We start from the raw sequence: 12,340 nt of genomic DNA, 5'->3' as shown, positions 1-12,340 counted from the left end.
ACGGCAGCTCCTGCCCTCGCTAGCCCACTCAGCATTCCTCTATAGTTTCACCACGCCCTGCCATTCTTTCACTAGGTTCAGCATTGTCCTTTCTCTCCCTTTTCCTTCAGCCATTGTCACATGACTGGTTTCCATAGCCACCTCTCAGAAACTACTTTTCATCTGCGAATCCAGACTACTCTTCTTTGACTGAGATACTCAAAACGGAGTAGCCCCCTCTCCCACCAAACCATGTGCTGTCAGGTGCCATGAACATGACCCTGAGACAGGGGCTTTGCTATTGTCCACAGCGCTGTTAATTAGTGGAGGAAACATGTCAGGCTGGTTTCCACCCACAAGGCACCCCAGACCTCAGACACTAGTCTGTTCATTCATTTACAGACAGGCCATCATGGCTTCTCAGAGAGGTGTGCTAAAGCCTCTGGAGCTGTTAAATTCACTCAACGTTAATAAAGGCAGACTTTTTTTTTTTTTTTTACGGACAGCCTTGTACTTATGCCACCTACTTAAAACACTGCTAGGAGCTTCCAGTACTACAAAGTCTCTCACTGTTCTTTCTCGTTTTCCCATCAGGAAATTCAAATTAGTATTCATCATTCTTTAAGGTCTTTCAAAACATGAACTAGAGTTCAATTTTTACAAAGTTCCAAAGGGCATGTAGGGCTAAAGAGATGGCTCAGTTGTTTAAGAGCTCTGGCTGCCCTTCCTTTCAGAGTTCAGTTCCCAGCACCCACAAGGTGACTCACAATGGCCTCTAATTCTAGTTCTGGGGATCTGACGCCCTCTTTTGGCCTCCACAGGCACTGCATGCACTTGGTGCCATACACACATGCAGGTAAACACTCATAAGCACACAACAAATACTTTAAGTTCTAAATATGGCTGAAGAGACAGCTCTATCACACAAGCATGGGGACCTGGCCATGGTGGCATGCATTTGCAATCCCAGTGTGGTGACAGGGCAGAGAAGGAAGAGAATCACTGAAACTTGGAGAGCAGCCAGCATAGAGAGCCTAGTGAGTCCTAGGCCAAGGTGACTGATGAAAGAAAAGACAGAGAGGGGAGGGGAGGGGAGGGGAGGAGAAGGAAGGAGAGGAGAGGGAAAGGGAGCTAAATAGAGTGGCCAGCACCTGAGGACTGATCCCACGCTGGCCTCCACATGTATTCATGTGCAACATGCACCTCATCCCTCACACACACAGAGTTCAATCTCTCACTCCCACAATACTCTCTCCAGTCCTAAGTTCTTACATTTCTGAATACCCTACCTATATCAAATGCCCTCTGCCCACTGTCCACACTCCTCAGATAACATGAGCCCCACTTGTGTCCTCCACAGAAAAAAACTATTTCTCACATGCACCAGCCAATGAAAAAATGTGAACTGTGGGTCTTTGTGTCTTGTTTTTTGTTTTGTTTTGTTTTTTTTCTTTTTTTTTTTTCTTTTTTCGGAGCTGGGGACCAAACCCAGGGCCTTGCGCTTGCTAGGCAAGCGCTCTACCACTGAGCTAAATCCCCAACCCCCGTGTCTTGTTTTTAAAAGGGAAGAATGAAAGGAAGGCAGAGCTAACCAAGAAAGGGCTGAACCAACCATGGACCCCAGCCCACAGCCGCCTTAGATACATCATGCAACCTGAGCTGACACAGCCACACCATCAGTCACAAAGCCACTTCACCGCACTGTCGAGCCACACTCCTCACCTCAGCCATAGGCCCACATAAACCCTCATCTGAGCACACATGGTCAGGCTGTAAAGAGCAGGAAAAGACCCAGGAAAGAGGAGCCCCCAGTTTTTACTAGACAGAACACTGTGGTTTTATTTCTGGCTTGTTTGGTCCACAGCTGAGCCTACCCATGACTCTACCCAAACAATGTCTGTTCATCTGTCTATGCCAGGATGAGGCTGAACATGAGAGAGAGACGGAAACAGAGGCTGTCACAGAGTAGCCATGCTCAACTCCAGAGTAGAAGGTGCTTCCCTTTCAGGATACTAGAACTCAGGATCTCAGTGGTTAAGAGTAGCAAAGGCTTGGCTCTCCAAGCCTATTAGCTTAGCACAAGGTATGAACTTTGATCCTCAGAATTCATAATCATCTTTGACAAAAAAAGATCTAAGCAAACTTTTATGAGAAGTCTGTGATACGACTACTGTAACAAGACACAGACTCGGGTTCATCCCTACACAGGCACGCCCTGATGCTGACAGGCGCAGTGCAAAGCATGGCTTCTTGGAGTGTTGGCACACTTCTGAGGAGAGATCCCACAGTGAAATGAGTTAAGAAAAGTCTGGTTTGAGTGACAGACTCTGCTGGGACTCAGGGCCTGCGTAGTCTGAGTTTCCCACACCCATCTGTTCCTGGACACTTCTGCTTCACGCTAAGCATGCCTCAACCCTGGCTCTGCAGCTTAACCTGAGGCAGCAATCTTCCCCCACCTCCTAGCTCCACTGCCCAAACTGGGCCCTCTGCAAGTGCGTGCTGGCTGCTTCTGCCTGCCTGGGGAGGTTGAATCACAAGACTAAAGCAGAGGAAGGAGCCTTGAAAATTAGTAACCAGGTCACACTGCTCTTCCTCAGAGGCCTCAGTGTCCAGAGACTGCAAAGGGGAGAACTGGTTATGTGAGACAGTCTGAAGCTGCAGTCATGAGAACCTGAAGGATTCTGGAAGCCACAGCAGACTTTTATAACCATCTCAAAGAAAAACACCAAGGTCCATCAGCAGTAATGGAACAGAAACTGAGAACACAAGGATGCTTTGTGTCTGTTCTGCAAGATGAATACTCAGAATGAAGCTCCTATTCTAGATACACACACACATTAAATTAAATTCTAGATGCACACACACATTGAATTAAATTCTAGATGCACACACACACATCTCTTGGAGGATTCATAAAAGAGGGGTTAGGAATGACCTCCACAAGGGTCTCAACTGTTCCTACGACCAGGTATTACAGAGACAAGCACCAACAGAGCCATCAGGAATATACAAAATAGGGGGCTTCCTCTTTTTAAAGAAGAAATGAGAGACAGCCTTTGAAGGATTTAACTCAGGAAACAGAAGGATGCAGTTAAACTTTCACAAGCAAATCTGAAAGGGTCCCACCAAAGAAAAGCCTTTCTAATGGTTTTGATTTCTTATATCACAATCCAGCAACTTTATAAGCCTGAATTTCCGAAGGTCTAATGGTCTTTAATAGCCCAGGATTGGAATACCCAGCTCAAAGCCCCACTGAGCGAGCCTCAGCTGCAAGAACTTGCTAATAAAAGTGGCTCCAGCATTTTGCTTTATAGCACCACTGTGAATTACCACATTGAGGGGGAAAGAGCCCTTGGCTAAAAACCTGGCTTTATTAGCTGTGCCTGGATTAGGCTTACCAGCAGACAGGGAGTGTGGCTCTCTCCACAGGGCCACACTCCAGGTGGACCTGGGCAGGGCACCATGGAGCACGGCCATTCTGTGCCTCCTCCTTTCAGCTACCTACCCATGTGCTCCTGACCCCAGGAGCTGAGCCCCTAAGACACTGGGGTCACCCCTCGAGGGGGCCAGCACCTCTGGTCATTTTGGCAAACAGCAGCCCTTTAGTCCTTCTGCTGCCCTGAAAGCCTTCCTGCCTCAGTGCCAGGCTTGTGTGGCCCCAGCTGGCAGGCAGCAGCTGTTTTGGAAGGTGAGGAAGCTTTAGGAGGTCGGGTATAGCTAGAAGTAGTAAGAGCCTTGGGGTTCACAGCCCAGCCCTTTTCCTACCCTCTCTGCCCCTGCTGCCACAGAGCCACCTTTAGTCATGCCTTCTCTGTAACAAGGGTCTCATGCTATAAGCCAAAGTCAACACTTTCTCCCTAGATGGCTTGTGGAGTATTTGGTGACAGGGACAAGAATGGCAACTGAAATGCTGTCTTCTTCCTTCCTCACAGATGAGCCCTCATCTCAGCACCTTCCTGATAATCACCCCACCATCTCCCTTCTCTTTTGTTCTCTGGCCTTAACTACCACTGATGTGCTGAGAGCACCTAGGACTTAACTAGGGACTCAACTGCAGCCTCCACCTACTACTGGTCATCCCCAAGCTTGCTCTGAGGAAACAGCACTCATGCTCCCAGCCATCCTAACTAACCCTTCCTTCTCCCTTCATCCAGCCCACAGGCAGTCCTGACTCTACTCACTTGTACTGTTTAACTCCCATCAGATCACCATGTCCTCTCCCTCTGCAAGATTCTATAGTATCCATCCCCGGCCAAGCTCCTGCCTTTTACCTACACTAGCCTGTCCCCATCCAGGTATCCATGGCTACTTTCTCTCATCGGGACCCCTGTTGAGCCCCACCAGCAAAGGCCTCTTACAGGGCACAGGTACAGGGCAGCCCCAGTGATGCCTTTGTAAGAGGAAAACATTAGCAAGCCACTGTGCATATACCACAGCCCAGCCATTTTGACTCCTTTGCCACTCCTCATCCACAGGAGGCTCTGCAGGACAGCCTCAGCTGCCCCTGCCTCAGGACTTCTTCATGGCTTCTCCCTCCCTCCCCTCTTCATTCTAAGGCCCCCTTCTCGGTTCTCTCCAGCTCTACCCTGCTTAGGAGGTGCTCACTCCACAGGACTAACGCCTCTGCAAAGCCGTTTGTCACTCTCACTCTGGCACTTGCTGTCAGGAACCTGGCCCTCAGCAACTCCTCTGAATGCGAGGAGAGGGTAAACTCGACTCCCCAAAAGCCAACCTTTAGACAAAGAACTGCTTTTGTTTTTATGACCCTACAGCCCCCAACATGTACTGTGCCCAGGAGGCTCTGACTTCCTTACTCTCCTGCCTCCTATATTCTCTTTCTAATGTTTCAGTTGTAAAGATTTCCTGCACAATGGTACAGTCAACAGTCCACAGGCTTTCCAGTACTCACCACTCAGCCCACTGATTCTGTTTCCTGCAGCTCAGGACCCTCCCGGAGTGGCTCCGCCTTTCTCTAATCCTCTGTGTAAAGACAGCCACAGAAGCCAGGGGCTGGAAGTGGCTCCTGCCACCTGAGCTGGGCCAAGAGTCTGCTTAGCCTCACTTGGTGACAGATCAGGGACCTGCAGAGACTTCAAGATCAGAGCTGCGCTGTAAACACGCAAGGATTAGCATCCTGACATGGACGTCTGGCCAGCTCATGACATAACATGCCCACGAAAGCTGATAGCTTGGCTGTGACACCCTGGGCTTCCGCTCTAGAATGACTAGCTTGTTTTGGTCCTGCCCGCCTCTTGCTCACTGGTCCACTGCTGCATCTTCCCTTCCTTTTACTGGCTTGAGCCTTAGCATGTAGCCCAGACTGGTCTGTGACCTACATGGGCTTCCTGCCTCAGCGTCCTAAGTGCTGGGATGACAGGTATGTACTGCCATGCCTTGATCTCCATGTGCAAGCTCTTGCCCTTGAAAGTTGTGGCATTCCTGCATATGCAGCTCTACCACTAAACTACACAGTAAGACATAGATACACACAGCTAGAACGTTTGACCAAAGGCTGCAAAGGGCTGCTGGGGACAGGGGTGGAGAAGAGGCGGGGGCGAGGTTGGTGTGGCCGTGAAGGGTACAGAGATCCCCTGGTGAGCCCTGTGTGTGATGACAGTGGTGGGAGCACTCACATCTATGCCCACAGTAAGAAATAAGGGAAGCAGGAATACAGAGCGGAGCAGGGAAAGCAGGGAAACCTGAGTATGCACCAGGAGGACAAGTACCAAGTGTCCTTGATACTACTGCTGCTGGGCACATAAGGGATCATTCAAGGGAGGAATAGACACAGTCCCACGCCACTGCCTGCATGCCTGTCTGCAGCTTCCTGTGGACTTAGAATCACTTTCATATTTTTAAAAAGAATGTTGGAGGGGACTGGAGAAATAGCTCAGCAGTTGGGAGCACTTGTTGCTCTTGCAGAGGACAGGTAGGTCTCTGTTCTCAGTGCCCAAATGATGGCTCACAGCCGTCTGTGACACCTTCTGACTTCAGCAGGCACACATGTAGTGCATGTAAAAGCAGCAGCTAGGACACTGTGCATACACACAGAATACATCAGAAAACTGAAGAGAATGCTGAATTGGGCATGGTGGTACACACCTTTCGTCCCAGCACTCAGGAAGCAGAAACAGGCAGATGTCTGAGGCCAGCCTGGTCTACAGAGGGAGTTCCAGGACACCCCAGGAAAAACTATCTCAGGGGTAAAGGGGGAAATAAATACCCAAAACCATATCCCCCCTCAGAATTATTCATGCTGCAATACAATAGCACTTAGTTTTCTCATAGAAACGAAACAATTTTGTAACTTTAAAATTAGCTAACTTCTCAATATACATGGTAAAATATTACCCTTTAGGGGCTGGGGATTTAGCTCAGTGGTAGAGCGCTTACCTAGGAAGCGCAGGGCCCTGGGTTCGGTCCCCAGCTCCAAAAAAAAGAACCAAAAAAAAAAAAAAATTACCCTTTAAAATGCTAGGACCCCCACAGGCATGGGAAAGGACGGACACAGAATTATAAACAGCGCAGTGTTAGAGCTGTCAGACTGAGAACATGTTCCTGAAGGCCTGCCGCTTCCCTGACCTTCTGGATAAAGCCCCCCCCAGCAGAAACAGTGCCCACACAGCACCCGGGGGTCAGCTGCTGGCAATGGTGGAGCGTACGGCAGTACGCAGGCTGCCAGCTGAGGGGGAAACACTTTGGTGCTGAAAGCCTGGGACCCAGAGAGCAGAGAGAAGAGATGTAGGGGGAGGCAAAGTCTTAGCAGAGGGTGGGCATGACATCTCTGAGGCCTCCCTCACCAGGTCTCCTTACAGTTAGTCCAAGAGCAGCTTGGCATAAAGAGCTAAGCAACCAGTTTCTCCACAAGCACAAAACTAGTTCAGGGTGCCCATTCCACACAGCCCAGTCCCACTTCACTAACATCCCACGGTGCCTAAGATTAGAGAGAGAGAGCAGAGGGAGCCCATAAAGCAGCAGGTTCCCACTCAACAGAAGGACTTTGTCCCTGCTGTAAAAGCAAACACACCACAAGAGCAAATGAAAACACTGCTTATATTTATTACTCTGTAGTTTATTTTAACGACGATAGAAAGCAAGCCAATCCTACAGACTACGGGCCGTCCACTGTTGTCATTGTGTAAAAACTGTTAAAGCTCGGCTTCCAATCATAGCCAATCGCTGTGCCATGAAGAGGCTCTGGTTAAGAACAGCTTCCGTGGGGCTGGGGATTTAGCTCAGTGGTAGAGCGCTTACCTAGGAAGTGCAAGGCCCTGGGTTCGGTCCCCAGCTCCGAAAAAAAGAACCAAAAAAAAAAAAAAAAAAAAAAAAAAGAACAGCTTCCGTGCTTATATGTTACACACACTCACACACACAATATATTCATGTGTGTGTAAACACTCACCCACTGACTCACACATGCACACACACAGGAGCCAAATGGACACTGGGAAGCAGTCTCGTGAGATCTAGACTAGTGTGCTGCAAATTCAGTAACTCACACGTGCAGGGTAATTGCCCAGCACAGCCCATCTCTCCTGAAGTGCAACCCCACTGTACCACAGGGGACCTCTCCCACCTGACCCTACTGTGCCCTGATAAACTCTTTGGACAGAAAGACAGAGTACTTGAAGGTCGTATGGCCCTCCACAAAACAGGAAAGCAGAGCTTTTGACATGAAGGCGTCGTTCCTTCAACAGGAGCCACAACCAAGAAGGTAGATCAGAGCATCCACTGCCCACTGTGCAGGGCAGAGCTGGCAAGAGAGGGTCCAAGGCTCCTGGCACCAAGCTGATCTCTCTCTGCCCTCATTCTCCACTCTTGGGAGCAGAGCCACGCGTGAGCTTCGTTCACACTCGGAGTGTCAAGGTCTCCCTGACTTCCCCACTTCCTGTGGACACTGCAGGAACACATGCTGGCTGGCGTCTCTGCTAGGCGATCACATACTGCAGGAGCACGGCATCTGCAAACATGTGACGAAGCACATGCTTGTGGGCAGCCTTCACTGGGAACGAGGATACTGGATGCTGAAGCGTCCCGAGTGCTTGCTGTAGCCACTGAGACGTCACACACTCCTTGACTCCCACGCTAGCCACGCTGACCATTTACAGATGCCCACTGGATGATTTTTATTTCTGATGAATTTAAACCCAGGGCCTCACACTAAAGGGGCATCATTAGTCAAATGCAACTCTGTTTCTCTTTCTGGTGGTGGCACTAGGGATCAGGCCTTGAGCACTCGCTCAGAGTTAATGGACAAACAGATTTTGACAACTGAAAAAAAAAAACCTGAATAGGTAAAAAGGTAATTTAATTACATGCTTGTGGCCAAAAAGGTGAGAGCAATTTTAGGGGCATAACCCCAGCCTTCCCAGTGCGTACCTGGTCAAAAATAGGAACCACTGCCAACCCCAGACCTTGATGGTACCCTGTAGCAGAGCACTGCCCGCTAAGCTGACAACTGACCACTGGCAGGGGCCTGATCTGACCTACTGACCTCCCTCAGTGACAGTGGGGTGGGGACGGTCAGTAGACGCTCACTGGAGGGTCCTGCTCCCCACGCACCTCCCAGCCATGAGTATATGATTCTGTCCAAATGGTGAGTCTCCAGGGAGCTGGAGTATTAACTGTGAGGAGCTCCATCTATGCAGCTGGGGTGCACATCCATACTGGGGTGAGGCTTTCTGGGTGTGGTGCTTTGGGACCCCTACACTTTACAGATCTGCCTCACCCATGCTCTGTAGGGAAGCCCAATGCACTCACAGGCTCCCTGGACAACACTTGGGTACAGTTGTACTTTGGCTTGTCATTCGTGTCCTGATATTTGTTTATGTCTCCCCAGGGAAAGACTTCCCACAACACCCGCACATGCAACCAAGCTAGCCAACGTTCCATCCCACAGGCATGCGCTCAGTCGGCATGACACGCTCCTGTGCAGTTCCCTCAATGTGCGTCCCTTCTCAGTCACCTGAGGAATGGGGTTCTGCTGTTTAAACGGTAATTCAGACTATTTGTCTAAAATATGACCTCACCAATCTGTGTCCCTGGGCTGACCCTCAGCTGCCACCCTAATGACTAGTCTGATTTAAGGGTTACATCTTTGTACTAACACATGTGATTAACACTGGCTGGCTTGCCGCAGGCAGAGCCCAGGATTTCAGCCATAACTCAGCCTTGGTACAAAAGACGGTCACCAGAAGACAGGAACCAAACGGGAATGTGGAACAAGAACCTGGGGTTCAGGCCGGCCTTCCTTAAGGAAGCTGCTCTGCAGCTCATCACTTCTGTCACTGTGTGAGTCTGCAGATCCACTGTGCGTGGGCAGAGCTGAGGACCCTGGGACACGGGTGAGCAACAGCTTACCTGAGCACACAGCCCCAGCTCTCTTCTGTTCAGATACTGAAATATATTGATCGCCAGTTCATAAGGCAGATGGACATCAAAGAAGGGCACATCATCCATTTCATTCTGTGGAAAAAGAAAGAAGTTGTTTAGGGGGAAGCTGAGAGCAGCTTGCGCTTCTAGGCCTTTCCATCACTGGCGCTCTTGCTGGTGACCACAGCTGCCGCTGTTTCAGGGAGAACCTGAAGGAATAGGGTCTCTGGCCCCCACGTCACCCTCCTTACAGTCACCGTGAATCCACATGACTATTTCCTACGATACACCAGGAGAATCACAGACGCTATGGGATTGGGTGCGAAGGCGTGTCGGAAACCTCCTGACTTCTAAGGGAAGACGCTGAGGCAGCAGATTCGGAGAGAGCTGGCCTGATTTCCAAAGGGGTGGGGGTGGGGAAGTACTGACCAGGTCACTAACGTTTTTTGTGAGGAAAGAGCAGGGCGGAGGCTGCTCGGCTAGAGGGCAGGTCCACCTCTCCTCCAGAGAGGAGTTCATCTGGTTAACCTGAGCTGTCCAGTACAAACAAAGTCATTCTCCAGTGTTGTTTAGTAATGCACAGTAACAAGAGCTCGCCTGCCCTAGGGTAAGCAATCAGAGATGAGGTAAGAGCTTCAGCTGAAAGATAAGGTCAAGCCGATCCCAGCACACAAAGGAAACCAAGAGGGCTGGGGAAAGGCCAAGCGTGACATGACCACGCCCAGGTCCACCTGCCACCCATCGGGGTGTTGCTTCTCAGCTGCAAAGTATGCCCCTTGTCCCAACAAGCTGAGCTTGGGAAGGAAGCTCATGTTTAATAAGCACTGGCTGACATCACGCACTTGCAGGCTGAAGCACGTTGCTAGTTCACCGCTCACTACAAGTTTCCACACTGTGAGGGGCCACTTCAGGAAACATCTCCGCTGCACTAAGGGATGTGAGCGCCAGTCAGACTGAGTGTAAAGAATGCTGGAGAGTCATGTTGCTCATCTTGGAGTCTCAGCACTGAAGGAGAATCTGGAGCTTTAGAGGAAACAATGTGTTTGGCTTCAAAAACAGGGTAAGCACATAGGCCAAAAGGCTCTCCCTGGAAAGGATGCTGACAGGTCTCTGTGGACAAAAGAGGAACAGAATGTTCACTCAGTGTAAGGATGCTGGCTGTGCAGAAAAACAGGAAAAAATCTGCAAGGATAATTGGAAGGCGTGAGTCCTGCCTGCCTAAGAAAACAGTTGCCAGGACTCATGTCAGGAAAGGTCCTTGCCTGCAATGACTACCTTAACTCACGGTGAAGAGTACCACAGACAACCAGATGCAACTGGAGAAGCCTCAAGCACCTGTGGGAGTCACTGCTGGCCTGTGAGTAGCAGGCGCACGCAAGGGAAGAGGTTATCATTCAGAGCCACCCTGGATGGCCTCCTTCCTTTTCTTCTACAGTATTGTGCCTGGCCACATGGTGAAGAAACAAGAGGAAAAAGTCTCCTTATCCTCACACAAACAAAGCTAGAGCAGGTGAGGAGGGGTGAGGCGTGCTCTATCAAGCTGCGGGCTTCTTCACGGTGGGCTGCACTAAACACTGGCCTTGAGATGAACATGAAGTGCCATCTTTTGTTTTTATTCTGGGCATAAATCACAGCCTCCCAACAAATGCCTATTTCCCATGCTCAGCACAGAAGACAGTCCCACTGCAAAAGGCCTGCAGAGCCTGGGTGTCAGCTCCTTTCTCTTCCTGATGCTATAGACCTCCCTGTCACTCTTAAGGCTGCCTGTTGGTGGCTGACCGCCCTTACTTACCCACTGTAAGCAGACGCTCCCAGCATCGACAAGAGGACTAGAGAGTGAGACTAAGTCCACACAGTGGAGGACTCAGACAACACGCAAAGCAGCATCACCTGCCCTAGGGCACCTAACTACTGGGAAGTTTGCTCTGACGCATGGGGAGAAGATGAAGCCCACAGGATGCAGTGACACTAGCACTGTCTGTGTTGGGCCGTCTGTAAGGTCTGGAGGCCGGCACTGTTTCCAGCTTGAACTGTAAGAACGCAAACTACACTGCAGGGCCAGAGTTTTCTTTTAAATCACCATTCTCAGGATTGCCCCTAAACTCTAAAAGGACTAACAATGTCAGTTCAAAACAGTCCCCTCTCCCGCTTCCATGAGGCTGAGCTTCCCCGTCCCACTACTCGTTAGGGAATGGCAGGAGGGAAAAGGAGGCCAGGCACCAAAGAGGCACCAGCAGCTCATGACACACGCACAACCACGGTCAGGAGTCCACACGCTAACTTCTGTGCAGCTGGACTGCTGTGCTGACGGGGCAGAGCCACTGCAGTCCCCCAGATGAGAGAGAAGGCTGCCTGTCACTGGCTCACAGTTGAGCCCCATCCTTGATGCTGCCTCTGGCCCGAAGGGCTGCCTCACCAAAGTGCCATCCCCCCAAGAGTCTGCATTGAGGACAAGGCCACTCACCTCACTTCTGACCTGGATGGCCAACCCACTAAAGCCATACGTAAATCTACACCCGAGAGCTGACTCTATTAAGTCCAACCTCCCCCAGTCAACCGGAGAGTCCATGTCCTATGCGGAGTACGAGCAACCCCAAGGGTTCTTAGTGCACAGCTGCAGAGAGGAAACCACCTTCCGACATGCACTGAGATGAAGAGCACGCGGGTGAAGAGGGATGCTCTCCTACGCTCCAACAGAGGAAACAGCTAAGTGCCTGGCTAGAAGCTTCAGCATGTCATGGTGTTTGTCCACACAGGAAACACCTCACCAGAGACTACATTACGAGTTTGGTCAACCCTCTGGCAGGACTCAATGACACTCTGACCCAAGCTGTAGCTCCACAATTACTCCGAGCACTTAGCTGCTGAAGAAGGGTCCTACGATAACACCAAGCCACTCCTCCCATGTGTACAGAGAATGTGCAGACACATACTGCCTGTATTTGTGTGTGTGAAGAAAGCCCTCAATACTAAGGATGCTGCCAGGCTG

At 50.4% G+C, this 12,340-nt stretch overlaps 1 protein-coding gene across 1 annotated transcript in view; it reads right to left on the bottom strand.

Moving 5' to 3' along the window:
* The window catches only part of Fbxw8 (F-box and WD repeat domain containing 8), a 90,611-nt gene that overhangs the window by 68,184 nt on the left and 10,087 nt on the right, over positions 1-12,340 (bottom strand). Inside the window, exon 2 of the mRNA NM_001107145.2 lies at positions 9,340-9,444. Coding sequence (NP_001100615.2) covers positions 9,340-9,444 — 105 coding nt within the window. The remainder of the gene's footprint in view (positions 1-9,339; positions 9,445-12,340) is intronic.

Source organism: Rattus norvegicus, chromosome 12 (assembly GCF_036323735.1).
Source record: "Rattus norvegicus strain BN/NHsdMcwi chromosome 12, GRCr8, whole genome shotgun sequence".
Classification (NCBI taxonomy): Eukaryota; Metazoa; Chordata; class Mammalia; order Rodentia; family Muridae; genus Rattus; species Rattus norvegicus.
This window is presented reverse-complemented; position numbering and strand designations above follow the sequence as displayed.